The 27,513-nt window shown below is 34.7% G+C and overlaps 5 protein-coding genes across 9 annotated transcripts; 1 reads left to right on the top strand and 4 right to left on the bottom strand.

Moving 5' to 3' along the window:
• Positions 1-752: 752 nt before the first annotated feature.
• Positions 753-5,072, bottom strand: LOC107931476 (probable serine/threonine-protein kinase At1g54610). 2 transcript variants are annotated; one of them, XM_016863366.2, is made up of 7 exons: positions 4,479-5,059; positions 4,118-4,402; positions 2,795-3,106; positions 2,036-2,263; positions 1,721-1,821; positions 1,509-1,632; positions 753-1,284 (listed from the first exon to the last, which is right to left on the bottom strand). In XM_016863366.2, the coding sequence occupies exons 1-7, from the start codon at positions 4,869-4,871 to the stop codon at positions 955-957; spliced, it is 1,773 nt and encodes a 590-aa protein (XP_016718855.2). In that variant the 5' UTR covers positions 4,872-5,059; the 3' UTR covers positions 753-954. The 2 variants fall into 2 exon arrangements, 1 of the variants encoding a protein (XP_016718855.2); XR_001693244.2 differs by having other exon boundaries at positions 1,153-1,284; positions 1,400-1,632; positions 4,479-5,072.
• A 3,047-nt stretch (positions 5,073-8,119) lies between these two features.
• On the top strand, positions 8,120-9,238 carry LOC107931478 (CASP-like protein 1F1). Its single transcript, XM_016863368.2, has 3 exons — positions 8,120-8,353; positions 8,449-8,569; positions 8,655-9,238. The coding sequence occupies exons 1-3, from the start codon at positions 8,154-8,156 to the stop codon at positions 8,868-8,870; spliced, it is 537 nt and encodes a 178-aa protein (XP_016718857.1). The 5' UTR covers positions 8,120-8,153; the 3' UTR covers positions 8,871-9,238.
• Positions 9,239-10,853: 1,615 nt separating this feature from the next.
• On the bottom strand, positions 10,854-12,855 carry LOC107931477 (uncharacterized). Its single transcript, XM_016863367.2, has one exon. The coding sequence runs from the start codon at positions 12,654-12,656 to the stop codon at positions 11,004-11,006; it is 1,653 nt and encodes a 550-aa protein (XP_016718856.2). The 5' UTR covers positions 12,657-12,855; the 3' UTR covers positions 10,854-11,003.
• A 3,809-nt stretch (positions 12,856-16,664) lies between these two features.
• LOC107931461 (uncharacterized) lies at positions 16,665-18,656 on the bottom strand. 3 transcript variants are annotated; one of them, XM_041101499.1, is made up of 3 exons: positions 17,542-18,656; positions 17,004-17,235; positions 16,665-16,899 (listed from the first exon to the last, which is right to left on the bottom strand). In XM_041101499.1, the coding sequence occupies exon 1, from the start codon at positions 18,459-18,461 to the stop codon at positions 17,592-17,594; it is 870 nt and encodes a 289-aa protein (XP_040957433.1). In that variant the 5' UTR covers positions 18,462-18,656; the 3' UTR covers positions 16,665-16,899; positions 17,004-17,235; positions 17,542-17,591. The 3 variants fall into 3 exon arrangements, with proteins under 3 accessions (XP_040957433.1, XP_016718832.2, XP_016718833.2); XM_016863343.2 differs by lacking the exon at positions 17,004-17,235; XM_016863344.2 differs by having other exon boundaries at positions 16,665-17,235.
• Positions 18,657-18,793: 137 nt separating this feature from the next.
• On the bottom strand, positions 18,794-25,341 carry LOC107931459 (protein BONZAI 1). 2 transcript variants are annotated; one of them, XM_041101498.1, is made up of 17 exons: positions 24,966-25,341; positions 24,578-24,625; positions 23,493-23,641; positions 23,346-23,394; positions 22,939-22,995; positions 22,519-22,707; positions 22,290-22,424; positions 21,900-21,961; positions 21,717-21,819; positions 21,517-21,631; positions 20,390-20,466; positions 20,169-20,306; positions 19,906-20,070; positions 19,659-19,772; positions 19,444-19,540; positions 19,219-19,328; positions 18,794-19,140 (listed from the first exon to the last, which is right to left on the bottom strand). In XM_041101498.1, exons 1-16 carry the CDS (start codon positions 25,101-25,103, stop codon positions 19,234-19,236), a joined length of 1,731 nt encoding a protein of 576 aa, XP_040957432.1. In that variant the 5' UTR covers positions 25,104-25,341; the 3' UTR covers positions 18,794-19,140; positions 19,219-19,233. The 2 variants fall into 2 exon arrangements, with proteins under 2 accessions (XP_040957432.1, XP_016718827.2); XM_016863338.2 differs by lacking the exon at positions 18,794-19,140 and having other exon boundaries at positions 19,181-19,328.
• Positions 25,342-27,513: the final 2,172 nt, after the last annotated feature.

The raw sequence follows: 27,513 nt of genomic DNA on the forward strand, positions 1-27,513 counted from the left end.
GATTGGCCCATGAAGGGAGTACACGTTTCCCCAGATTCCTTCCTTCATGGCTGCTAACCCTAACCCTAACCCTAACGCTTCCTTCCCCAACTTCAAAATTAGATCCATGATTTTGCAGATTTTGAATCTCTGTTTCCGGCGTACCTTCAGGAGATGGATCAGAGTTCTTGAACCACTCCAGCAATTCCTCGGTGTCGGTGTCGGTGTCGCTCATAGCCGGAGCTTCAATAGCCTTTGCTTTCAATCTTTTCGAAACTCCATTCTCTTCCTCTTCCGTAACCCTCTTAATCTTCCTGCCGCTGTTCGCCACAGCTTCACAATCAACGATCACTGGATCATCGTTGTTGTTGCAGTTATCAGAGGAGGCGTTAGTCGACCTGGACTCAGGAGGGGTGTGGAAGACTTCTTCATCTTCAGAAATGTCAAGAGCAGGTAATATCACGACGTCGGTAGAGTTGACCGGATTTTGGAAGGCAGCACCGGAGTTGATGTCGGAGTCGGAGTCGGAGTCGGAGAGCCCAAAATACGGACCGTATTCTACGGTGGTTATGTCAGAGGGGGAGGAGTATCGGCATTCCTCGAGTATCCAAGCAAAAGGATCGGGTTCCATTCCCTCGACTATTTTGAAAAACAACTAGTGAAGTGAAGCACGAATGCCTTTTCCGGCAGAATATAGAAACATATAAAAACAACTAGAGAAGTGAAGCGCCACAAAACATTTATAAATAACAATTTTTTTGAAGTCCCTAACAAAGAAAAAGAAATGACTTTTAAAATTCCATAACCGGGAGCTAAATAAACACCTTTCTTTTTTTGACAAAGTAATCCCAACTACGAGTTTATAAACAAAAAGGATCTGCACAGGCAGATTAATCACCAAATCACAAATAAATAGGAAATGGCCGTCTTTATTTTGAAGTTCCAAAACCAATATGATTTATACAAACTTGTAATCTAATTCTGGCAACCAAACACCTCGGGTTTACACCCTAAATCCAAGGATAGACCTATTGAGGTCGGTTTGTAACTGTGGACAAACTCCCTAGATGTAGCTCGCCGAGGGTCTTTGTTGGTTTTCCTTTGTGTGGGAGGGCCGGTGGCAAATCCCGATGACGTGTTCAAAACCGATGAGCTGAAGGGAGTGTTGTTCGCACCAAAAGATGTGATAGAGCCCTTAAGCGATGCATCTGCGTCTAGTGAATGCCCAACAGCTCCGTCTTGATGAGGTGGTGGGAATTTCTCACTCCTGCTCTTCCCATTTGTTTGTGTCATTACTCTCCTTTTCTGGAAACCAGCAAACAAAGAACGTGGCTGAATCTCATAAGATAACCTTGGGAACAAAAACACATTAAACATGCTAAATTATAAGAGGAAGGTATGCTTGTATTTGGTCTTCAACCTAAATTATGTTACTTGGACACGGGTGTAAGTTGAGTACAAGTAGGCATCCTGTACGACTGTGTTCAATTTCTTAAAAGATGAGAATGTGAGCAAAGTCTCCTACTCACATCTAATTTTGCTTGAATCTCTGTATTTGCTTCGGGGGCTGGAATTGCCCGACTAGCACGTTCACCAACTCTAATTCTCCTGGTGCCATCTACTGCATTAACTTTGCTATCTAGACCTCTTAACCTATATACAAGAAAGATATATCTCAGCTATCTCTATATAGCGGAACTTAGCAAAGAAAATGAAAGGTGATAAAAGTAAGTCCGCTAACCTTCTCGCTTCTTCAGCTCTCAATTTTACATCCATGTCTTTACAGGGAGGAAACTTTGGCAAACTGGATGGCTCACAAGCGTATGGTTCAGTGGTAAAGAACTGCATACAGAAAAGCAAATAGTTCACAAAATCGTTTGTAGCAAAGGATATACATCATTCAAGTCCCAGGAATGCACGAAATGCTCTTGGTTTGGTTATCTAGCTCTAGCAATGTAAATCAATAGAACTGTCTTTCTATATGCGAATATAGATACAAGTACAACACAAATATTGACTTGCTTGAAAGATGCATTAATAAGCTAATATCACTCACTTCACTTTTAAGAGCTGCAATAGCAGTACTTCGTTCTTCGGGGTCTATTGAAAGAAGAGTTTCAATTAGAGGTAAAGAAGAAGATGGAAAGTCCTTGAAGGTTTCCGCTATACAGCGTTTGTATGGATGCTGTAGCTTAAAGAGTGTAGCATTCGGTAATTTGGATTTCTTCCAATATTCCTTGGAAGGGGATCCACACAACTTGAATATCTTATGCAGTTGTTCAACCTAAGCACGATATAAATCCAGTGTTAGCCGAAAAGAGAAAAGGGGAAGAATTTTATCAACATATAGAAAACAATACAGTACCAAATCAAACAAACCAGAAGCATTAGTGGTTACAACACAAATACCAAACTAATTAGATTTCAAGACTTTCCAAGAGTAACACACAGTTCATTGGTATATGATAAAATATACATATTCATTTGACTTGACAAGCAGTTTGCAACATTGTTTAACAAAGCATTATTTTTGTTGTCAATCGGCACTAGTTAAGAAATCACAAACCAAGAACATTCAGAAACGAGCTTATTAAGAGCTGCTACAATGTTCAATTACCAATGGCCGTATCAAAAACTATTCTAAGGCAATAGTATACCATACATGGAAATCTATTATGGTAAGCAACATGTAAGAAGAAATATTTCTAAGCATGACTACATGATGGCTTGCACCACCATTAACTCACATTCCATCAGATTCACAAAAAATCAAAGATCCTATAGGGATAAAAAAAAAAAAACAGAAAATGAATACCTCTGTTCTTGCTGGCACTATTGGCTTACCATAAAAGAGCTCTGCCAAAATACAGCCTGCACTCCAGAGGTCAACCCCAACACCATAATAAGTTGTACCGAGAAGTAGTTCAGGTGGACGGTACCAGAGAGTGATTACTCGATTAGTCAAGGGCTGCTTCTGTTCGTAAAAGGTAGCGAGTCCGAAATCAGCAATTTTTAAAATCCCTTCATTGTTAATAAGCAGATTGGAACATTTGATATCACGATGCAAAACGCCTTGTTTGTGGCAATGCTCTAGCCCTGAAAGTAACTGCTTCATAAAGCATTTAACCTGCCAGAGGGAAGATTCATCAAGAGAAATCGATCATCTAATTTTGACATCTTCAGCCACATAAAACTTACCACCCGAAAACTGAAAATTACAAGTGCATAATTCCACAAGCCATAACGAGCCTTGCAGGGGAATTTCAATATATATTTCTGCAAGATGCTGATAAAACCCGATTCTATCTTGAAATTAAGCATTTAATTTGAGGTAGGCTTAACCATTTCCAATTTACTACTGGAAATATCTTCATATACAGCAACATATGTACAAACTACCACCATTTCGAAGCACTTCTCCAATTCATGCAACAAATATCAAAATTCGGAAATGAATCGAAATTCTGATGCAAGCAATTGATTGTTACAAGTTTATATGCTTCAAAATTTCACAAAACATAAATATTGTTTCAAAGGAATTTAACTTAAAAAAAGAAAGGTGAGAAATCACCGTGATGAGATAAGTAAGCTGTTAATGGTTCATCTGTTCTATTTATCAGCTTGTTCTGTTCCCAGAAACCAAAAGATAGATTAACAGCTACATGCTGTTAGCCAATTATTTTTAAAAAGTAGCCTCTTTTCTTATCTTGTTATTTCTCATTCACTCCATCTAGAAACTATCCAATTAAAGTTATAGTTCAAAAGAAAATGGAAATCTAATTCCGGAAATTGACAAGAAGGAAATTTCCATGAAGTTGCATGCCCAAAAAATAGTACAAATATAAAGATATTTAACAAGCTCTAAAGACTGGTAAAATGGGACCCAAGTAGCTACAGATATGCCTGAGTACCTTCAAAAGTCCACAAGAAGCAAAACACAAAAAAGTACAATTGAACCATGTAGTTCCAAACTTTGTCACTCGGAGGGGTGTTTCTCTAAGACAGGAAAGTTCAATTCTTCTAAGCGTTTTCATATATTTGGAGGGTCCTAAGAGGATCATATCGCCATAGGTCCCAAAATCTCATATAGACACGCAAGAGCAAGATATGGAGCCATTTGAAGAAAGAATGGTAGTACCTGAGGCTCAGTGAACTTAACCCCTGGCGAGGCAGTGAGGCCGGCGAGATCGTGCTCCATGTAATCGAAAACCAAATAAAGACTAGAAGACATTCTTGAAGTAACTAAACCTTCAAGCTTGATTACATTGGGATGGTTCAGCTTTCTTAATACAAGAATCTCTCTAGCCATAAACTTCACACTTTGTGGGTCTAAATTGTCAAACCTAACCTTCTTTAATGCCACTATTTTCCCTGTTAATAGATCCCTGGCTTTGTACACATTGCTATAAGTTCCTTGTCCAATCTTTAAAAGTAGAAAAAAAAACCAAGTTGTTAGGATTAAAATGATGATAGAAAAAAGGAAACTAAAAGTTTGATACCTGGTCAAGCTTCTCGAAGGTGCTGGCGTGTCTCGGGGTCCAGTCATTGATGGCTTCCCCAATGACGTCTATTAGCCACGAAGGCCACTCTTGTTGGTTCGGGTCCTGTGGCGTTCTCCGTCTCTCCGGAGGCGGAAGTATAACCGGGCAATTTCCGGTGTGATTCTCTTTTTGCTGGTGTTGCCTCCGCCTCCCTTTCTGTTTGACATCGACGACGCCGTCAACGGCGTCAGTTACTGAAACTACCGTGGATGGATCGTTAGATCTCTGGCGACGACGAGTACGAAGACGACGTGGAGTTGAGGTGGGGCGATCCGATGGAAGTGATTTTGATTGCTTTCTGATGATGCAACCCATAATATCAAGGCAAATGCATGGCGGCCAATAATGCATGAAACGGAAAAAGTATTAAGAGTTAAACGAAAAAAGACTGAAGGTTAAACGGCGGGCTTCAAAGGAGTTAGAAAACCAATGGAGGTCTCAAACTTGAAGCAGGTTCTAATCTAAAAGAGAAAAATAAAAAGAAATAAAAAGAGAAATCCCCGCGAAGGAGACGAAGGTAGCATAGCTTAACAGAGACACTGAGTGGGAGAGTCCTGTTTTATTTGTTTACTTTTGGTTTTTAAAAGTAGGCGCTGACTCCACCAAAACTACGGAATTGCCACGTACGGAAATTGCGTAGACGACGATCCGTTGATTCGTGTCGAGCGTACATATATTATAATAATGCTTTTTCCCTTTTATTTTTCTTTTGCACTAAAAAAATAGTCCTCTTTTAAAATTTTCAAATATTTTAATTTAAAAAAAAAGTTGATGTTAATGGGTAGTTACCAGCAAACATATTTGTAACATTTCCCTTCATAATAATTACTTGCCATCTGAACTTTGATAATGAATGTCTTGTTTTATAAAATATGTTTTAAGATGATTATACTTTTGTGAAAATGATGGCCAAAAAAGAAAGCTGGATTAAGACTTTTAAGTAGCGGTTGAACTAGATTTGATAAACTTTAATTATTTTTTAAAATACATCAATTAATTGTTTGTGGTTGATTATAAATGAAAACTCTAATTTTAATGTTTTTAAGAGATTAGAATATATGGCATATGCGTGATTTATGCCAATCTTTTGATTTTCGGTCAATATAAATCAAAGTCAAACGTCGCTAAATTAATGCCAGAATTAATGTCCGATTCATACTTTATATTTCTTTTCTAAAATTAACATCTTATAATGCAATCCAAAATTTAATATCATAATCAATCGTTAAATAAGTAATTCCATATTTTCTTTAATTATAGTATATTCTAAAGATAAGTTGAATATTCCATAGTATAATTTGAAAGCATACTAATATAGCAAATTCATGGTTAAAAAAATAAGATTTTTTTAATTAATTTGACAATATGATTTAAAGTCTAATGATTATAATATGAAAAGATTAATGTTAATAAATCCCTTTTAAATATGAGCGCTATTTGATTAACTTTTTTAAATAAAATAAGAATTATGATTTAATATTAAAATTAAATTTGCAGAGTTAAATCAAATCATCATAATCTTTGGTGAAGATCGAAGGCTAGTTATCATGAAAATTACGTATAAATGGTACACCTTTACTACTCATATAGACGTTCTTGTTTTGGTTACTATAAATTTATTTGATCAACCAAAAACATTACATTTCCCCATCAACTGCACTTCTCCAACCTCAGATTCATTTCCCATGCATCTCCAATCTCCATAAGCACGGAAAGCTGAAACGAAGAGGATCGGAAATTGTCCGAAACCGGAACCACCGAATCTCGAGGTGTGATGGAGGAGGACCAAGGAGATTAACTTGGAGAGAGTAGGTGATAATGGATTTTTTTGGAAAAGCTGGTAGGGTTGATGGGGAGAGAGTTTGGGTTGGCAAAAGCGGGGAAAGAGCAAGGGAAGAAGCAGAGATGTTGAGGGATGAAGGGAAAGTGGAAGATTGTTTGGGGTTTTGAAGTTGATGGAAATGGATTTGACTATGGTGAAAGTTGCTGTTAAAGATGAGACCACTCAAGGTCTCCGGATGAAAGAACACAGGAAGCTATGAAACACATGCAAAACACCAACCAGCTAACAGGCTAAAGCTAGGTGCAGGCTGGCCATTCTTGTTGATCTGTTTCCTTTATTTTGTTAGGTTTTACATTTTCGTTATAAATTCTAGTGTTAAATATCAAATTTTGTAAAGTGTTGATTACTCCTACCTGTTTTTGGTAATTGATAGCTTAATTATTAAGGTTTTAATGATAAATTTTATTAATTTCTGTTCTTGATTCATTTAAGACATTGACTCATACTTCATACACATCAAATTTTGAATAAAAATTTCAAATCCAGCTTCATCTACCCTAATCCACAATAATGACTGTTGATACACCAAATGTGGAAAGATGGTACTACAAATTTGAAAAGGTTTGGATATAAGATTTTCAATTAAATATTTTGAGTGTTTTCATCTCACAAATTAGGAGGATGGATGTTTCAAACTCTTATACCAAAGTTTAGAAGTACATCCGCTTTACTATAGAAGAAAAAAAAACCAATTAATTTAATCGGTTAGCAGTTTTTGAATTATTTTTAAATTATTTATATATTTATAATAAATAATAAAAATTTAACTGTATAAACGCAAGTCAATATCTCAAAATTAATTAATAAAAAACCGAATCAAAATCGTTTAATTAAGAATCAAAATCGTTTAATTAATTTTTTAACTAAAATCAATCAAATTTTTTGTTAAAAAAAATGTTTAAAGTAAACCAATTACACTCCCTACATATGATATCATAGGATGAATGTAGAGCTAGCTACACATAGCAGGTTCTAACATGTTCCATTTATGGCGTTGGAAAGTCAAATTTTCATAATTTCGAGCCACGTTTCCTCTACCTTTTATAGAAAAAGAAAAATCCTATACGGATATGGAATAGGGTCGTAAGTAAGGGCAAATAAGAGTTTTGCCCCTTTTTAACTAAATGAGAAATTTGGTTTTTAGTCTCTTCACAAAATTAAAACATACAACCTTTTTAGCTTTTGGTTTTAATCTTTAGTTTTAATTCCCAACCCTTTGTATATAAATAAATTTATATAAAATTGAGCATACGCATCTAATTAAAACACATATCGTAGGTTGGGATTGGTTTGCCCTTCTCATACGGGAAAAGGTTGCATCGGAGACCACTTACGTCAAGGAGTAGAGCAAAGGTCTGTTTGGTACTTGGAAAACTAAACTAAACTAAACTTTACATTTACATTACGTACGGTTTACCATATCTCTGCTTCTTTGGCAAAAAATCAAACATTTTTTTTTCTTCACGTTTTTATTGCGAGTACCATGTTGGAAATCCTTTAATTCATCTGTGCTTTGCTTTTCACGCCCATTCATCGGCCTCTACAAAATAAAATAATATAAAACCCATTTGATTCGATTGGGTGTGCAAATCTTAAATAATAATTAAATTATTAATTTTGTCTCATTACCTAACATCACGATACACTTTTTTGAAATTAAGTGGAGTGTGGAGTACATTCTTTTTTGAAATTCGAGTCATTATTTTTTACGACTTGTTTATTCTTCTATAAATAACCTCCACGTGAACTTAACCCCTCAGCTATTCTGCACTTTCTCTTCACTGTTTACGATGGAAATCAAGGAAGCCAACGTTCGAGCAAAGGCACCTAACAAAACAGACAAGTTTGTCTTAGCTACACAAATCTGTTTGAGAATTGCGGCGACTGCGACAGCAATGGCCGCCGCATGGGTGATTTTCACTGCAAACCAAACTGTTGAAGTTCTCGGCATGTCTTTTGATGCTGGATATAGCTATTCACCTGCTTTCAAGTAAAACAACTCGAGCTGTTTTATTATGTGATATATTCCAGAGCTCATATAGTGTTAAATAATATCCTCCATTTTTTGCTCTTTTTTTTTTTCAGGTTCTTCGCCTATGCAAATGCCATTGCTTTCGGTTTCAGTTTGATGTCGTTGTTCTTTATGTTCTTTGCCCGCCATGCCTTGACTGCTACTATCTACTTCTTCTTCTTCCTACACGATTTGGTATATAGTGATGGTTTTAATATAAATATGTGATATGTCACGCTTTTTTTTTTTTGATAATCCGGCGGGGTTTGGGACATTGCAGATGATGATGTCTCTGGTTCTTTCCGGTTTGGCGGCAGGGACGGCGATCGGAATGGTAGCACGTGACGGTAACGGCCACACTGGTTGGATTAAAATCTGCGACCGTTTCGAGAAATTCTGCGACAAGGTGACCGTTTCAATGGCACTGTCGTACGTTGCAGTGGTTTGCTTGCTGGTGCTTACCGTCATGTCGGCCGGCAAGTCTAGACAAATCTAAAACGGGATATAAATTTGGAGAAGATGAGGTGAGGATGATGACTCATAGTTTTGGTGGGTGATGATGAAATTACTGAACTTTCATCATTAGTGGGTTGGTATGCATATCTATTAGCCTTAAGCGTACAAGAATAAGAGCGACAGATATTGTGTTTCATACCAATTAAAGTCGGGTTCTGAGGACTATTTGTGGGTATGGGATGTAAGCGGGCTGGGTTTCTGGAACAAAATTAAGCAAATTTTAAGTCCAAAAGTGCCGATTTCAGTCCACTGTTGGTTTTATTAGCTTCAAGTCCAACAATAGTAAGTTGTTATCACTCTTCTATATGGATCGAGTCCAGATTAATTTTATTTTTTATTTTTACTTAAGAGTTAAATCCACTATTTATTTAAAGTGTAATATTTAGAAGTATTATTTAGTAGGGGGAGATTTTGGAGATTTTGAGATTCCAAATTTGAATCCCATCTAGATATAAAAAAAAATTGAGGCTATATGTGAAGATTCGGGAGGAATTTATCATTTACGAACCGGGAAACTTGCATAATTTAAAAGAAAATTCAAAGGTTCCAGACACAAATTCCATAGGTATTTGGCAATAGCATCTCTCAAGTCGTATGGCTAAAACTACTCACATCACTTCCACCGCCTAATATTCTTAAAACCATCTTCCAAATCTGAAAGGGTGTACCCCATTCCCCGGGTATGCTTTTCCAAGTCCAAGTGTTTGAAGGAGAGCCAAGTGAGCTCGCTCCTTTGTCACGAAGACAATAGTGAAACACCCCTGAGAAGGGAGATGTCATGAGGAATGATTGAGATGCCATTACGATTAAAGAAGGTGTGAACATTCTCTCCCTCATGAACGTCTTCTAGCTTCGGACGATACAAATAACGGGAAAACATAGGCCTTTTCCACTCAATAGAGAATTCGAAGGACTCCTCCAACTTCAACTCTGCAATGATATACTTCTTGGGATCTGGTTTCAAGCTCACCACCCTCCATAGATAAGCTGCTCTGTTCCCTCCTTCCCGATCATATTTACTAAAACAATGCCACGTTAGGCCATGTACCCTTTTGTCCACATTTGATTATGAATTCAATTATCAACCACCATGAGCTCCCCACTAGTTGTCCAGGTGCCAAATAGTAGGAATTTAACAAATCCACGACTAATTGGTAAGGTGGCAAATGAAACCCTACTTTCAACAAGTATAACGATAGGTAAAATCTTGTCTTCCCCACCATAATGCGGCCCAAACTCAAAGCTCAAGCTATGATTCCCTTCTAAAATACTAAACTCATACTTAAGATGTTTTGTGAAGAGACCCTTTCATCTTAACGCCTTTCGCATTTCCTGTTCTGTTGCATTACACTGGTTTATTGTAATCTCTTAAGTGTTTGATTTTTTTCCCTTTTTGTTCTCAATTGCCAAAGGTCTTTTCGGATTGACCATGGCCACCTTATTAGCCATCGCCACCCTATTATCGACTGTAGAAGACCTACCTCCACCCCTTTGCGGCAAAGCCCAACTAGTTCTTCCACCTTTTTTTGGTAGTGTAGGTGCCAACTAAGCTGGGTCCCATTTTTTGGTTTTTATAAAATAAAAAAAGCAAAGTCAATGTGGAAACTAGTGTTAAGAGAGGGCAATAACAACAGAAGAAAAGCACATGGTGAAAGAACATGTTCACATGCTTCACATCCACACCTTGTTACATACAGGAAGTGACCCACAAAGATTGATAGGCAAACATGAAGTTATTATAAAAGAAATCAATATAAGGACTTAGTCTTTGAGAAATTTCCAAGAACCAAGAGAAGTTATCTAGGACTAGCAGGTTCAATATAGTTAAGACTTAGTCATCAACAACAACCCCTTTGTGAAAGTCAATAAGAACTCAAGAAATTATAAGACCAGCAGATTCAATATCATACAACTTGATTCATGTATAGATGTAAACTCATTGAATTAGGTGACCAAACCAAGATTATGAGGCCTACGAAGAAACTCCTTTTCATTACCAGTTACACTCTAAATCTAAGCAAATCAACATTCACCATGAACAAGAAATTTTAAAGTAAAACACGAGTTTTGTACATACAGTTCAATGTACCAATTTTGCAGATATCTTCCATTGCTATGGTCTGGCAAAAACGCCCCAAATTTTACCACGACCAAGGCTCTCCAATAGCTTTTTAGCTCCTTCAACATTCATTTCCACAAGTTTCTGCAAGTAAACACAAGCACCAGCTGCAACCATTTGCTTCCTGCAATTTTTTGAACTTACAAGCTCTGATAAGATGGAAACAAGGTATTTTTTATCCAAATTTTGAATCCAAGGATCCAATAACTGCACCGCGTTTACGATCCCTCTCTCGTCGTTTCGGAAAACCTTTCGGTTTCCGGTGTACAATAGGAGCGACGACAAGGCCATTGCAGCTGCTTCTTTTTCTTCAACAGCTTTCCCATCTAGCATTTTGATCAATGCTATTGTACATCCACATTCACCCATTTCTTTCCTTGTTTTCGAGTTAAACCCGAGCACGTAAACAGCTCTAGCAGCTGCAATTCTTACAGCTAAAACCCGACAGTTTAGAGCAGACTCGAGGCGGGGAATGAAATCTTCAGCAATTAGAGCATCTGCAATGTGTGGAGAAGAAGCTAATTGCCTAACGAAATCCACAGCGACTTCAAGACTTTTGGGATTGGGAGATGAATCCCAAAAATTCTTCAAACATTCAATCCCACCTTCCTTAACAATCAAAAGCTTCAAATTTTCATCATCAGAAACTAAATTACATAAACAACCAATGGAATTTTCTTGTGCCAAGGCAGTCCCAGAAGCAGCAAGGCCGATTAAAACAAAAACCGCGTTTTCTTCGATGAAATTCTCTTTAATTTCATCGAAAGAAGCTAAAATTTTCAAAACCCCAGCTGCAAAAGCTTGAGAACCCGGAGTACCAGCTTGGCAAATCTCTAAAAGTGACGAAATCCCACCCCTGGAACCGATTGCTCTAGCGTTTTCCTTTGAGAAACTTAAAGCTTGTAAAGCAATGCAGGCTTTTTCTTTGGCGAAACAGCTTCCCGATTCAAGAACTCGAAGCAGGTGGTTCAAAAGCAATAGGCCTTCAGCGATCAATACATGTTTACTTGATTCCACCGATGATACCCGTGAAATGACGGCAACTGTTTTCTCTTTTATTTCTAATGAGCTCGAATCTAGTAAACGGACTAACACGGGAACCACACCCTGCGCCACGGCTATCATCACGTTTTTATCGTCCTCTTGGAGTAAGCCTAGAAGCGAGTCCATGGCTGAGTTCTTTGACTCGGTGGTTCCGATTTGCAACCGAGTTATCAAGTTCCTCGACTCAACTCGTACAGCTTCTTTCTTTGAAGAAACCGTGACCCCACCGTCTTGAAGGACTCCACTCCGAATCAAAATCTCGCTATCTTTGATATGTCGATCTAATTTAGCCAATACCGCATCGATATCGCTCTGGGTCCTGAGTTTTCCCTCGGCCAAATCGGCGCTTTGACATTTCCGAGAAAGCGATGAAGCCTCATTCAAGGTTTGAGAAATGGAACGAAGAAGGTCGACGGCGAGTGGGTTAGAGAAAGAAGCGGGAAACTCGGAAAACTCGGCGAGTTGAGCACCGAGACCAGAAAGTTTGGATTTGATCAAAGCCCATTTGCCTTTGAAATTGTTGATGCTTTGGATTTGCTCCAAAAGAGAAGCCAAAAGACGATTCGAAAGAGACATTGGGTCGTCGTTTTCGAGTACTTTCATGGCGGGAGCGGTCAGATTATTTGCTTCGCTACCCAAAGTTTTATTGTGCAGTGAACAGAGAGAAAACCAAAAGGGATGAAAGGGGAAACTAAGAATAATTTAGGGTTTAGAATTAGAATCTTATGAACCTGTTAAAGAGAGTGAAAGAGTGTTGGGAAACGACGAAAACAAGCACACCAGCAAGCAGTGTGTATTAGCTGGGATTGCCGAGATATACTGTGAGAGAAGGCTGGTGTTGTTTGACTACCACACGCAACTATAGAGCGTGCAATTCACGATCATTTGACTTTTCCAATTTCGGAATAACCGGATAATATTTACTCTTTTTTTTTTAATTTCTTTTTACTAGAATATACCATCTTGGTCTAATTTGCTTAATTTTTTATTAAATTATATTTTGGGGCTTCATGTGGCTGATATTATATGAATGGTTAGTAAAAAAATCGAAATGTAGGGTTGTAAGGTTTCTATTTTATAACTTAAATGTTTTCGTAAATATGTTAATTAAATTAGTAAAATTTTAAATTTATTATTTAATTTAAGTTTTATTTTAATATGTATAATTTATTATCTTCATCAGTTGTATATTTATACTATTATTCAAGTTTCTGATAGGTTGTTATTACAAGTCAATTCGAAATTAACTCACAATTCATGACAATACCATGATAAATAATTGTATAACCTTTAGTATTGTTAATTTGATGTATTTATATGTTTAAATTTATTATACTTGCAATTTAATCTCATCTTTTATTTTAATATCATATATACTTTGTTTGTTATTATGATTAATTTATTTCAAACCATACGTTTTTCTATTTATTGTTTTAAACATACTTTTATGTTCTAGATGTGTGATTTCTATATTTCTACTATTTATTGCTATCCTTAACTTTTATGCAACTTTAAATTAAGCATGCATAGTAAAAGTAGATATATAGTGAGATTTTTTTTTAATGCCACTTCTTTTTAAGTTAATGAAAATGATTGTGAATGAAATTTTAATTATTGAAGGGAAGAATAGGGTGAACAAATGTGAGTTTTTACTATGCTTGAATTAAACTATGACAAAATAGTAAAATATATCATGTTATAAAACAAAACAAACATTACTAAAACTATCCAAATTTAGGTGAAATTATTTATTATGTAATTGTTATAATTTTTAATAAATGTAGGGGTTTAATTGTTTTTCTTGAAAAAAATTTGAGGGTGTTTTTATGTATTTTGAAAGTTTAAGCACCCAATTGACTGGAAAAACAAAAGCGGGAGCTTAATTACTTTTTTTAAAAATGTTTGAGGCATTTTTTGATGCATTTTAAAATTTTAAATACGTATTTAAATATTTTTTATAAAAAATTTAAAGACTTTTTGCATACTTTTACTACAAAACCAATAAATTTTTTTATGAAATGATTCAGCAATTAGGAATACATAAATGAAATGAAACTATGACATCATTGTAAACTAAACATGATGGTGACAATGTTGATTAAATTTGAAACAACCTTAAAGAAGAAATTAAATGCAGATCCCACTAAGTTGACATTTAATGGAACATAATTAAATGTGATGGAGGAATTATTAGATTTATGAAATTATCATGAATGTAAAAAGGAGTAAGAGAAATGGAAGTTCAGCTGTAAACGTTAACAACAGACTAAATTTAGTATTTAATATTACATTTTTGTTAAATTTAGTCTTATTTTTTCTTTTATAAAGAGTTAAATTATTATCAACTACTTAAAAAATTCCTGGTTAAAACATAAAAATTTTAAACATATAATTCATAATATTTATCTTATTTTTAAAATTATTTATTAACATAATATATAAACTAAATAATAACATCTGAGATAAAAATTAATTAAAAAAATAAAAGCCGCATTGGTGTAAATGTAATATATTTACAAGTAGGGTAGAGGGGAAATATGTGAGTGTGAGGGCATTGGCTGTCATTTGTCACCAAACCAAATATGAAATTGAAAAAGTAGTATTATAAGCAGTCTGATTTTGTCGGCAATGCAGAGCTACAATGATTAGGCAATGATAGAACATGCAGCCCAAATCAATTTTGCAAAGACCATCTATGTATATATATTAGATGGACTCATCATATTTCAAACTTAATAAGTAAAAACAACAACAATTTTTTTAATTATTAACAAACATCTTTTAACCATACATCACCATTTCAAACTTTGTTTTTCTTCTCTCTCTGAACTCGTATAAATATAATACTGATCTTATAAATATATGTTCAAGTAATTATAAAATAAAATAAAATAAATATAAAGTACAGACGAATTAAAAACAATAAAAATTAAAATTCATCAAACTAAAATTTTTACATGAAATAGTACATAATGAAACTCAAATCTAAATACTCAACCTTATATGCATGTAAAAATGTAGTAACTTTCGCCAAATAAGGTATTTTCAACTCTTCTTTCTTCTCGAGCTTCTTAGTAATATTTCCTTTCTTATCTATTTTGCAACATTTTCTTGTGAGATTAAGAGTAATGTGAAATTTTGTTTTCGATATCAAAGTCAGATACATCTCCTGGAGGTCACATAATGTGAATCTTACTACCATTGACCGCTAGCAAAGATTACAACCTCTTGCAAATGGATGTGAAGAATGCATTTTTGCTTGAAGAGTTGGACCACGAGATCTACATAAACCAGTTGATGGGCTTCTAGAGTCAAGGTCATCTTGATTATGTATGTAAGTTGTAGAAAACAATTTATGGATTAAAGCACACATCGAGAGCTCAGAATAGTAAAATTGTTTAATTTCTTACTTACAATGGTTAGCCGATAGAAAAAATTATTAAAATTTGTTTGACAAGTTTAGAATTTGCAGGGGAATGGAGCCAAATGTTAAAATATGAATGGAAGATGCAACAATGTAGAGGCATTTTGTGTCAAGTTTAGCATTGTTTCTAAAACGCACTTTTTCGACAAAAAATATGTACTTTTTTAACTAAGAGCAAAAGTAGAAAATTTTAGTTTTTACCCGAGGCTTGTCATTCGAGAATAAAAGCTGGTTATAAGAATATTTAGATTTTAGGTAATATTAAGTTTAATAGAAAGAAACAAAAGCCAGATTGGATTGGTTTACTACGTTAAAACGTTACTTAATTAACATCATTTCAACTTGATTCATTGCAAGTTGCTTAACCAACATGTCCCTCGACATTGCAAGATGGCTAACCTTTTCCCTTTAGTTTTATTCCATATTTGTTTGATTTGTTGCAAGGAAAACAGCAGATATAGCAAATTGACCGATACAATCGTGGGTATGGTCCTTTTAAATACACTACTGGAATATATTCTGTCACCACCATGCCCATGTGGAACAGTTGGCCTTGCTTATAAAACCATAATCAATGTAGGCGTGAAACTGCTAGTTTTGCAGGCACCTGGAATCTTTTTTTCTTTTTGTCAATGGCTATAAATTTAGCCTTTCTCGATGCTTATTTGTAAGTTTGAGGAAGAGGGGTCTTGTATAGAGATTAGAGAGTCTTGTTGGGTAGCCAAGGATGACATGCCTATATCCAAACAAGGATTTTGTGGAGAAGGAAGGTCAGTTTCATCTCTCTTGAGACTCCCACTTCACTTGCACGTCATTATAGTCCTAATGCTTAGTGGGCAGTCACCTTTGGCTATCCTGACTGCCTCTTATCTTTCATACTTGACCAACATCTCTTCCATGCATAAAAGATCTTAAATGTACCTATCCACCATTGAAAAAGCTATCGAGTTTCAGGTGCACAAACTACTTAAAGCACTCATGCACCTTTTTTAGGTTAAAATAGAATGGCAAAACCATATCTGCAATAAGAAACTTACTGATGTGTGGCCTCTCTCCTCTGATTCAATCAGTGCGGGTCGATATTAGGGCACAGAAACTTACTGACACCTTAAACGGATGGCTTACGGGATTTTAGGCCATAGAAAACTCTAATATCTTATGCATATTCAACACAAGGAACTGAATGATAACAGCTTAACATACAAGAAATTTTCAACAATAGGAACCGCGCTTCAGGTGAGTAGCAGTATTTGTTTACTTGCCAACTAAATATTTACATAACCATGATGAGAAAGTGCAATTAAGGCAAACAGAAATTCAAACATGGTTTTTTTTTTCATCCTAAAACACAATTTGCATGGTAAGAGGAAAGTTCTAGAGGACTAGGTATATGCTCCAACTCCTCATTTTCCGTGTGGACACCTGTATTGAGCACATATTCGGACATTGTTATGGAAGGTATGGTTCTCCAACTATATGGAAAAACATAGAAAAGAAAATTGAGCATACTCATGTCGGATACATACCCGTACCGAACATTCACCCCCGAATCTGAGTAATTTAAAGTGTACTTGAGATATAAAATGCATATAAAGTAGTAAGGAAATGCAGAAGGAGCACAGAAGTGGAGAAATGAAGTGCGAAGATGTCTATAGCCAGTCCATAGTAAATTCATAATAAAAACAGGAAAAAACTACTTAAATCCAGACAAACATCCCTCGAGTGCTTCCTTGTTTGATTTCGAGCTCGAATAAGAATCTGCGATGATAATCAACATAGAAAGAGCATTCTAGTATCTAATTGTAAAAACACATTCCATTTCATTAATCAAGAAGAATGAGAAAACCATAAGCAAAATGGTTGAAATTGTCTGATATTGTTAATCACTTTCCTTATAACCAAAACAAAAGCTTATATTCTTTCACTGTTTTCCATTTAAGTTCTCAATCAACAACAGTTAGCTTAGTACTACCTTAACAAAAGCACAAAAACTACCTACTGATTTGATCCACCTATTTTTCTACAACAAAAAAAGGAAGTCGAACATAAGGCTGAAGCTCTTACATTGCCATGGCTGATCAAATTCTCCTTCCAAAAAACCCTTTTCAAATATGTTAGGGAAAACCTTCACCAAGCTTCTGGATTGCGCAAAATATTTTCCTTCTTGAACCAACTGCATTTATTCCCATATCTTTCAAATCTTCCAATGTCAACAATGGCAAAACCTCATCATCCACTTCATGGATCTCGAAAACAGGGGCGTACCTTCCTAAACCCAAACTGTTTAACCATATCCTAACCCCATCTTCCTCACTCGGCCTTATGTCGGAATCGGATAAGTCCGCCCGATCCGAAACCCTTGTACGAATTGGCCTCCTTTGATAAAGAAGTTCCCTTTCATTGGCCATGTTATCCAAAGAATGAACTGGACTGTGCTCTTTCAAGGGACTTTCCGAGTTCTCCATGTCGAAATCATCATTATCTTGATCACCACTATATCTATCATCTGTTTCTAAATTGTTGTTGTTAGTAGTGTTGGTACTGTTGCCGTTGATTATGACGTTTCCGCCGCTGAAATCGTCGAGTTTGGGGACCCAATTCGAGCGGACCCGTTTAGTGGCGGAGCCCCGTTTGTAGAAATCTTTGACCCTCCAGCTAGCTATTGCGGCACCATCCAAATTGGTGTTATTGTGGTCAGCTTCAGTTTCATCATCGTCAGTGGTGAGATTGGTTAGGGCGCGAGTCTTGGATGACTTAGAAGTGACAGCGGCGGCGGAGTGGGGTTGGTGTTTCCATGACTTGGTGACGGCGGAAGAGGAGGAGGGCCTTCGGAGATGAGAATCGTGGGGTTGGTCACCGCCAATATCGCCTAAACGTACGCTGGGACGTCTCTGGCGTTTGGGTCCAACGGTGTCAGATGAAGCCACGACTAGGGGTGCTACGACGCCATTTAACTGGGCATCTGATGGCTGTATATCCGCCATTGGTTTGTTTTTATCAGATAAAAAGGAGGAGTTTTGGGCTCTGCAGTTTGGGTGGAGAGAGAGAAATAAAGTGGTGAAGTGAAGAGAGTGAATGGCGGATGTTGGGTTAGCGACGCGTGTCCCTCTAGTCTTTTCTTAGAAGAACCGACCAAAGTCTTCTCAATTTTACTTCTTTGATTATCCTCCTCGTCTCTCAGATTTGTAATTAAGTGAAGTTTGAGTGGTTGTTGGTTGGAGCTGTCGGTATAATCCAATTTAAATTTGTTTTGTTATTTACTTTATTTATCTGTTCATTATCTTGCCAAAATAAAAGACGGTAAAATTCTACTAGATTTCAATAGTACAGCTCTTCCTTTAAGATAATTGGTAGCTTTTCAACAACAAAACATTTCTTAAACCTTACGTAATCTATTAAATCTCTCCCTACAACCAATCAAGGACACAGGATGTGAGACAAGAATGTCCTGTCAGCCGAGTAGCAAAAGCTAGGTGTTTTCAGTAGCCGTATGATCTGTTGGTAGAGTGTTGAACCCTTAGTTCCAATAACTAGGAATCAAGGTGAAGCTTTTGTTGACCTGATCAATCTTCAATGCAACGTGGTAATGAATATATCTATTCATCTTTCGTTGCCTCTCAAGAAGCATGATTGCTTGACTTTGATACAACATGCCTCAAAAAACTGAAACATTATGACACTTGATAAGAGACAAACTCAGGTGTGAAAACGAAAACAGAATAAATGGATTTTGATATTTACAATGCTTTTACAAAATCAAATCCTGGGTTTAATATCTCTGCTTCGCATATAGGTTAAAAATTGTGTCGGTAATTCAGCCAAAAGCGCTTGAACAATAGATACTTCACCACCTGCAATGGAAAACGATAGTTATAACCTAACTACAAATCATTTCCCAAGCATTTTAATTCTTTTTTTTTCTTTTTTTTTTTTGCATAGTACCATTGGAATGAGTAGACGACTAACCTTGTACATCCCTAAATGGAACAAATTGAACAATATCACGTGAAGCAACACGTCCGGTCGAGCTTTCAAGTCTTTCCCCTTTGTCTGCATCTAAAATCTGTAAAATAGGTTTAGTAATTTGATAACTCAATTGAGTCTTCTAGTCAAGTACCCGCCATTAATGAAGCAATCCTTCTCACTCAAATGGATATAAAAATCTTTTAAGGAGTAAGTACCTCCATTTCTTTGAAGTCTGCTCCTCCAACTCCAACAATGAGGATCGACAGTGGGAGATCTGATGCTTTTACCAGTGCATCTTTGGTTTCTTGGAGATCGGTCACAACTCCATCCTAGACAACATTACCAAGTATGAGACGCAGTGGAAAATTTAGCAACCAGTTTCTAATAAAGAATGAATGTCAGCTACGGATACCGGTTTCATACAAGTTCCCAAAAGAAATCCCTTTCTTCCCTACATCTTACCGTGATAATCAACAAAACAAAGTATTTTTGAGCTTCATCGGCAAGAGATTGGCTGGCAATTAGTGCAGCTTTGTTAACCACATGCCCAAATAGTGTTGGTCCTGCAAGCGAAACATTGAAAAGCGCGCTTGTATAGGCCATCATAATGCCTCGGATTCCTTCAACCTGAGATAGAATGAATAATTGGTTAATATTTAGGACACAGAGTAAAAGATAAGAGCAAAAAATGCACTGAAAGTATATTTGTGACTGCAACTACTTACCTTACAGTAGTTATTGCTTCCATTCAAGTTGAAACAATGAGAAACTGGACCATCAATGGGCCGTGCTCCAAATCCCCATGCAGGAAAACACTTATCTGTATCATAGAACTGCAATACTTCTCCAACCTCATAGATTGCCTGGTTGAAAAGATGCACTCACATATTGTTGGGTCCCCAAAAAAGGAAAAAGGAAAAAATTATGGAGAACTTTCAATTCTTACTTTCTGGTATGCATTCTGCCGTCCAGATGGATCAATGTAATGCAAGGAATCAGGAAGACGGGGATTTCCATTTGAAGCTGATAGACCAGAATTAAAAGTTGAAATGTGCATAACCTATGGCACTTTTGGGAAGCAGCATGTGCAGCATGATATCTTCAACATATATCCATATAACTAACAGTTTCAAATTTATAAAACCAAATCCTATGGCCATATTTTAGGTATTCATCCTAAAAATCTTTTAAAAGTACAGGGAAAAGGGAACATCGAGAAACAAGAAGAGATGATAGCAGTAATGATCTTCGTGCTCTTAAAAATTGTTTGTTCGATTCACAACTATATTTTTAAACCAAAAAGTTCACCATAGGCCAGATTTACATTCATACTGGCTTACTTGCGTTACTATTTGCTGTACTGAATATCTTCCTTAAGTTCACAATTTTTCATAACCTGTTCTATATTGGTTAAAATTTTAAGGAAATCAATTTGTCTCCCCAGCAAAGCAGAGAATATTATCAGAGGAGTTTAACTGCGAGCCCAATTGTAAATTTGGTGTTAAGGGACTAATCAAGCAATATATGGTGTATAGGGACCTTTGATCATGATAATGCTGATTCTGAAAGGCTTGGGTTGCACATTTGCTAAAGGTACAAAGACCACTAATAAAAATTTAAATGGACATTTCTAAAGTAAGAACACGCATGTCACTTTTCCAACCGAACAGTAATACAAAAACTTGCAATAAATACACAAAACACAATGGAAAAGCCATAAATAAGAGCTTTTGAAATTCTGAATATAAATATGGTGAAAATATCCATGTTGCAAGATGCTATGAAATGAAAAGGGAGTATCCAAATGCATGGCATCTTGATGTACCCAAGATGACTAAAGGGGAAATAATGATTATGCTTTGTGCCTCCAAGCAAACTTAATCTTTTAGCATAAAATATTGACATATAACTCAAATGCAAATAAGAAATAAGACCGGCACAAACAAAAAGAATACCATATATGACATAGCTGACTACCTGACTTGATGCTTTGACCTCCTAAAAGTTAATTGAAAGAAAGTAACAAGGTCCATAAGAAAATTTTGTCTATGGTACAAGTAAACCGGATAGTACCCGTAAAATCAATAGCCACCATAAAGTTAAGTTCAACTCCCCCAGCCAGGTAATCCAGGAAGGTATGTTGGATAGTCTCAGAGAAATTTTCCACGAAAAGCTTGCTTTTTAATATCTGCAAAAAGGTTGGCAAATACCAAAATAAAGCCTAGCAAATGAAAATTGCATTATTCAATTAATTCCAGTTCATATAGTTATACCTTGTTCTCGCAATCATGCCCAACCAGAGTTGGCAAAAATAAATTTTCTCCTTCCCTTCCAGAATGAATCTTTTCCAAATCTGCTAGTGACTTCTGGACTTTTCTGATTAAACCCAAGAAAGGAAGATAAATCAGCAAGTTTCCAACGGGATAAGGAAAAAGGAAAATAAGATCTACAATTACCCAATCAGATCATGCTTCCCATTGCTATTGAAGTTAAAGCACTCTATCACTAATGGACTATCCTGCATGTTTATTAGAAAACAAAATTCATAAGACGAGCAAGAAACAACAACAAATAGGCTAACATATTAATAGATGCTCAACATCAAACTTGAAAACATCTGCTCATGACACATGAATGTTTATATAGCTGATTGAATTGAAAGACAGCCCAGTAGAAATAACCAAATTCAACTATAAAAGAACTAAATGAACAAACTGATTGAAAGGAAAATCGTTGATCTCTCACAAGGCCTGAAAAGGCCAAGATTAGACCATATTAGCAGCGGCATGTAACAAAGTACAGATATAGTAGTTTTTGTCAAAAAGTACTACACAAACTTTCTATACCTTGCTTCCTACTTGTTGAATATTCAAAAATACTGGCTTCCATGTTGGGTTATGATCATTCTTTAAGACTTCAGTTTTACATACAGGAATCGAAATCCCACTCTCCACAAGTTTTGATATTACCAAGAAGGGGTCCTGCAAAATAAGTCCAGAAGTGCACCAAATGATAACTAATATTCCTGATAAAATATAACAAAAAGAAAGTAAACTTGAAATCAGCGGTGCATACGCATTTTGAGAAGAGATCCTTAGATTCCAAATCTAAACAACTTAACATCATCTCCGCCGTAGTCCTTGAGCTAAAGCATTCCTCAGCATGCACAGTAAGTTTTCCATGGTGTTGGGAATGGGTTGATGAGACGGATTCAACTCTACGTACAAGATCCAAGGTTAAAGACCTGTTTGGTTTGGTTACAATCTGAAGACATAAAAACAATTTTTTGATGAGTAAAAACTTAGAAATTTAACAAAACGAAGTAAAGCAAAACAGCAAGTGGCAACCCCTAGGTTTTATTTTAAAACAATGTGTTTTGCAATTAAACTAAGCATTCTAGCTCAACTACAATATAATACATCCTTGCATTGAAATAGTTAACAAGGACAGGAACTAGAAAAGGAAAGATATAATTAGAAGATACTAATGCTATACCTCTGATAATGCACAACTTGCCTCACCAAGAGATTGCTGCTCCTCCAGCTTAAGCATCTGCACAGAATTGAGTACATATAAAATATTTCATGCTTATATGTTATATCACGTGAATGATTTGAGGAAGAACTTATGTATATTTCCAATAACAGAAGTGGAAACAAGCATGCTAATAAAATATGACTTCTGAGAAAACAAATCCTAAACAACTAAAACAAAGACTAATATATATCACAAAAATAGTATACATATTTCCTCCAAGTTTTTCAGTGTGTAAACTTAAAATGTATATCACAAACACAGTATACATATTTTCTCCGAGTTTATCAGTGTGTAAACTTAACTATTTAAAATGGGAGGAAGATTGGAGAGGAGGAACAAGAAAAGGCAGCATTACTCGAATATACCTTTACTTCAATATTGAGAAACTGAGTGTCAACATCAAAGACATGAAACCTGTGATCAAGTGTGATCCAACAAAGTAAATTTCAATGAAACAAATGAAACCATCATTTCGCAGACCAAAAAAAATGGATAGGAACTATAGAACTTACAGTAAGGTTTGGACAACCTCAAAATGATAAGCAATTGTGTACTTTTTGATCCATGTAGGATTCAATGAATTGAGAACTACTTCAGTACGGAATACTTCTATAACTGCTCCATCTCTTTCTTTAATATAAACCACCAGCATCGGATCACTCTAAAGCAAACAAATCTTATGTATCAGGCTAAGATTTCTGAAACAAAAAGACGGTTCTTAAGACTAACAAGTTAAGCATGGCAGCAAAGTACCTAAAATGATTAACTGATACAACAACTGCAATTGAAATGTTGTAAGAGCCGACTGAGCGTTCAAACTAAAGCTGAGCATAAGCTTACTTTTCATTTATTATAGATTTTCAAATCAGTCCCTATCTCAGAAATTTTTCTTGAAATATCATCATATGAACAAAAGGGGCAATCAAAGTGACGGTAGTAATCCTAGAGCTAGTGAGATGATTTTTGTATTCATTAAGATCATATCCCAAGAATTTTAAGAGACATTTCTTGATCAATTTGGATATGGGATTAGTTAAAGAGTTCTTTAAGTACTTTGCATCATGTGAGTGCCTCAAATATTTCTTCCTTGAAGCATGGCTTTAATTATAACTTTGGTCAAACTACTACTGTAATGACCAATCACGCAAGAACGCATCGTACTTCTTCTCAACAAATATCAGCTAGCATCTCTTTATTGATTGTATTAAATGCAAATATTAACTTATCTATATGGCATCTAAGTTTCAATTCAAAGAAAATGGTTTACAAAGGCTTTCTCCATACAGAGTGCCTTCTGAACTTGAACTCCCTAATTTTAACTTCCCAATTCCACTTGTTTAAAGGCATCATTAAGTCACCCCACACCAGAAAACCCTCCACAAACTCTAATGCCAGCTATCAAACTAATGCAAACAAAGGCTACCCCTTAAGAGCAGAACTTCCATATGCTTGAATCAATTGTTCACGATAATTCAATTTGAACAGCAAAGTATAAGTATGGTATTGGAAAATTACAACATTGAATTTGATGACTACATCGCTTGTAGAGCGAATAAGCTGGGGTCTATCTTTCCAGCATATTCATACACGAACATACCTTGGAGAATACATCCCGGTCTCGCAAATTTGTAGCAGAAAATGATAACTGCCAAAAAAAAAATCACACTTAAGAGCCAATGCCATGGCAAATAGTTTGCAACAAAAGAACAAAGAAAAAAGAAGGATTTTCACAAATATAGATAAAGCGTAATAGACGCCAGCTTATCTAGTCAACACTGATCAAAACCAGAGACTCCAAATCTAAATAGTAATTTAAACCTAGAAATTTCTATTCTCTAAATTTGAAAAAATGGTCAAATTAAGCCGTAAAAGAAGCAGCGTTAAACAGATTAGTGAATCATCAACTCTGCTTGGTAACAAAGCAAATTCGAACGTTCATTACAAGCTAAAACCAGGCAATTTGCTCAGTATCACTAAAAAAAAACCTCGATCTGAGAGAGGATGCCGTGGATGCCACGAGATTTTAAGTACATGTCGACAGCGTCGCTTTGGTTGCCAGTGATGGCGGCGGTGCCACCAACAGCTGCCATCCTGCCGCCGACGTCGGAGCAGCAATTTCCCATCTATAACTGTATTCACGAGCTGTTATCTCAACTTCGACCAATCATAAACAATATATATGCATGAGCTCAAAAAATAAGGAAAAATTAATTATAAAGAAATTGAAATAAAGAAAGAGAGAGAACAGAGTCTTCGATATTTATTAAAAAAATGGAAATAGTGGAGACTAAAATCGAGCTCTCAAGTTGTTCAGGCCAAAAAAAAAACTTTCAAGTTGTTGACTACTTTTTTTTCCACAACTAGCTAAAGGCGCGTTTTGGGTTTTTTTTACACAAATAGGGTGAAAAAAAATACTGAAATAAGGTATTAGAAAAAGTATTTATAAAAATGAGTTACTTCTTTCATTGGAGCCTATTAGATAGGCGTTAATGAATAAAAAAATAATAAAAAATTTTTTTTGAATAAAATATTTTTTTATATTTTTTAATAATTTTTATAAAAAATACGGGTTAAAATACGGTCAACGGGTCGGGTCGAGTCGGGTGGCGCCTATCAGGTGCCTCATAGAGAGGCGCCAATGAATATTGTAATTTTGTATGAATATTGTAATTATTTTATAATTAAATTTGTATTTATAGTTTTGGATTAGTATTTTGTATGAATATTGTAATTTTTTGTATGAATATTGTAATATTATAATTTTGCATGAATATTGTAATATTGTAATTTGTATGAATATTGTAATGTCGGGATATATTGTAATATTGTAATTTTTTGTATGAATATTGTAATTATTTTATAATTAATTTGTTAGTAATTTAGGATTATGTTATAAATTTTTGTGTTTGTAATTTTGTAATAAAAAAAAATAAATTCAGTTAATTTGTTTCAAAAAATAAATAAATACTGTTAAATAAATATAAAATCAAATAAAATTTAATTATATAAAAGTTATACTATATAAAAATTAAATTAGTTAACAACAACTATATGATTAAAAAAGTCAGTTATAATTAAACTTTTAATAAAATAATTTTTTATTTTTTTATAATTAAACTTTTAATAAAATGATTTTTAATTTTTTTTATAAACTTTATATGTAAACTCACCAAATATTAAATTAAACACAACAACTTATAGCTTAATCCCAAATTACTAATAAATTAAATTTTAAATAATTACAAACACAAAAATTTATAACATAATCCTAAATTACTAACAAATTAATTATAAAATAATTACAATATTCATACAAAAAATTACAATATTACAATATATCCCGACATTACAATATTCATACAAAATTACAAAATTACAATATTCATACAATATTATAATATTACAATATTCATACAAAATTACAATATTCATACAAAATACTAATCCAAAACTATAAATATAAATTTAATTATAAAATAATTACAATATTCATACAAAAAATTACAATATTACAATATATCCCGACATTACAATATTCATACAAAATTACAAAATTACAATATTCATACAAAGTTATAATATTACAATATTCATACAAAATACTAATCAAAAACTATAAATACAAATTTAATTATAAAATAATTACAATATTCATACAAAATTACAATATTCATTGGCGCCTCTCTATGAGGCACCTTCATTGGCGCCTACCTGATAGGCGCCACTCGACCCGTTGACCGTATTTTGACCCGTATTTTTTTAAAAAAATTATTAAAAAATATAAAAAAAATATTTTATTCAAAAAAATTATTATTTTTTATTCATTGTCGCCTATCTAATAGGCTCCAATAAAAAAAGTAACCCATTTTAGTAAATACTTTTTCTGACACCTTATTTCAGTAGTTCTTTTTTTTCACCCTATTTGTGTAAAAAATCCCGCGTTTTGGTTCGTTATACAACTTTATATTATTTCTATCTATAAATCCCTTTTTAAAAAATATATATTATAAATTAAATTATGTGAAATTACGTTCATTAAGCTTGCTTGGGCCAAAGCTTTAAGAATTATTTTGCAAATTCATATTAATCCAATCCAAATTATTATTTAATTATAAATTAAATAAACAATTTTTAATATTTGATGAATAAAATGTTAAATTCAAATCGAGTCAAAACATAAATTTAAAAAGAAATTTCAACCAAATACAGATTTAAATCAAATTTTAACTCAAAAATATGCATAATAAGAAATTAACAATTAAAATTTTATCCGATCTCGTTTACTAGTGTTATTTTATAATTCTTTTTGTTGAAAATGTGAATAATTAACTTAAATTAAAAATCTATTGCTGGATTAATATTTCACAAGACCGTTGATTAAAATGCTTTTGTTTTTAATCGATTTTTTTCTAAAAGAATATTTTATTGAAGATTAGAGAAAGGGGGTGGGGGTCCAGTTTACAAACAATCAAATTAACTTTAGTGACTTGATGGACGTGTATTTATTTAAAGTTTAAAAATAATATTATAATA

The sequence above is a fragment of the Gossypium hirsutum genome, chromosome D09 (genome assembly GCF_007990345.1).
Source record: "Gossypium hirsutum isolate 1008001.06 chromosome D09, Gossypium_hirsutum_v2.1, whole genome shotgun sequence".
Lineage (NCBI taxonomy): Eukaryota > Viridiplantae > Streptophyta > Magnoliopsida > Malvales > Malvaceae > Gossypium > Gossypium hirsutum.

Coding starts and splice junctions, on each gene's coding strand:
- LOC107931476 (XM_016863366.2), bottom strand. CDS start 4,871: ATGCATTATTGGCCGCCATGCATTTGCCTTGATATTATGGGTTGCATC. Junction 2,264..2,794: donor TAGTGCCAGCAAGAACAGAG/GTATTCATTTTC, acceptor TATCGTGCTTAG/GTTGAACAACTGCATAAGAT. Junction 1,633..1,720: donor AGAGCTGAAGAAGCGAGAAG/GTTAGCGGACTT, acceptor TCTTGTATATAG/GTTAAGAGGTCTAGATAGCA.
- LOC107931478 (XM_016863368.2), top strand. CDS start 8,154: ATGGAAATCAAGGAAGCCAACGTTCGAGCAAAGGCACCTAACAAAACA. Junction 8,354..8,448: donor AGCTATTCACCTGCTTTCAA/GTAAAACAACTC, acceptor TTTTTTTTTCAG/GTTCTTCGCCTATGCAAATG. Junction 8,570..8,654: donor TCTTCTTCCTACACGATTTG/GTATATAGTGAT, acceptor GGGACATTGCAG/ATGATGATGTCTCTGGTTCT.
- LOC107931477 (XM_016863367.2), bottom strand. CDS start 12,656: ATGAAAGTACTCGAAAACGACGACCCAATGTCTCTTTCGAATCGTCTT.
- LOC107931461 (XM_016863343.2), bottom strand. CDS start 18,461: ATGGCGGATATACAGCCATCAGATGCCCAGTTAAATGGCGTCGTAGCA.
- LOC107931459 (XM_041101498.1), bottom strand. CDS start 25,103: ATGGGAAATTGCTGCTCCGACGTCGGCGGCAGGATGGCAGCTGTTGGT. Junction 23,642..24,577: donor ACCGGGATGTATTCTCCAAG/GTATGTTCGTGT, acceptor TGTTTGCTTTAG/AGTGATCCGATGCTGGTGGT. Junction 23,395..23,492: donor GAGGTTGTCCAAACCTTACT/GTAAGTTCTATA, acceptor ACTTGATCACAG/GTTTCATGTCTTTGATGTTG.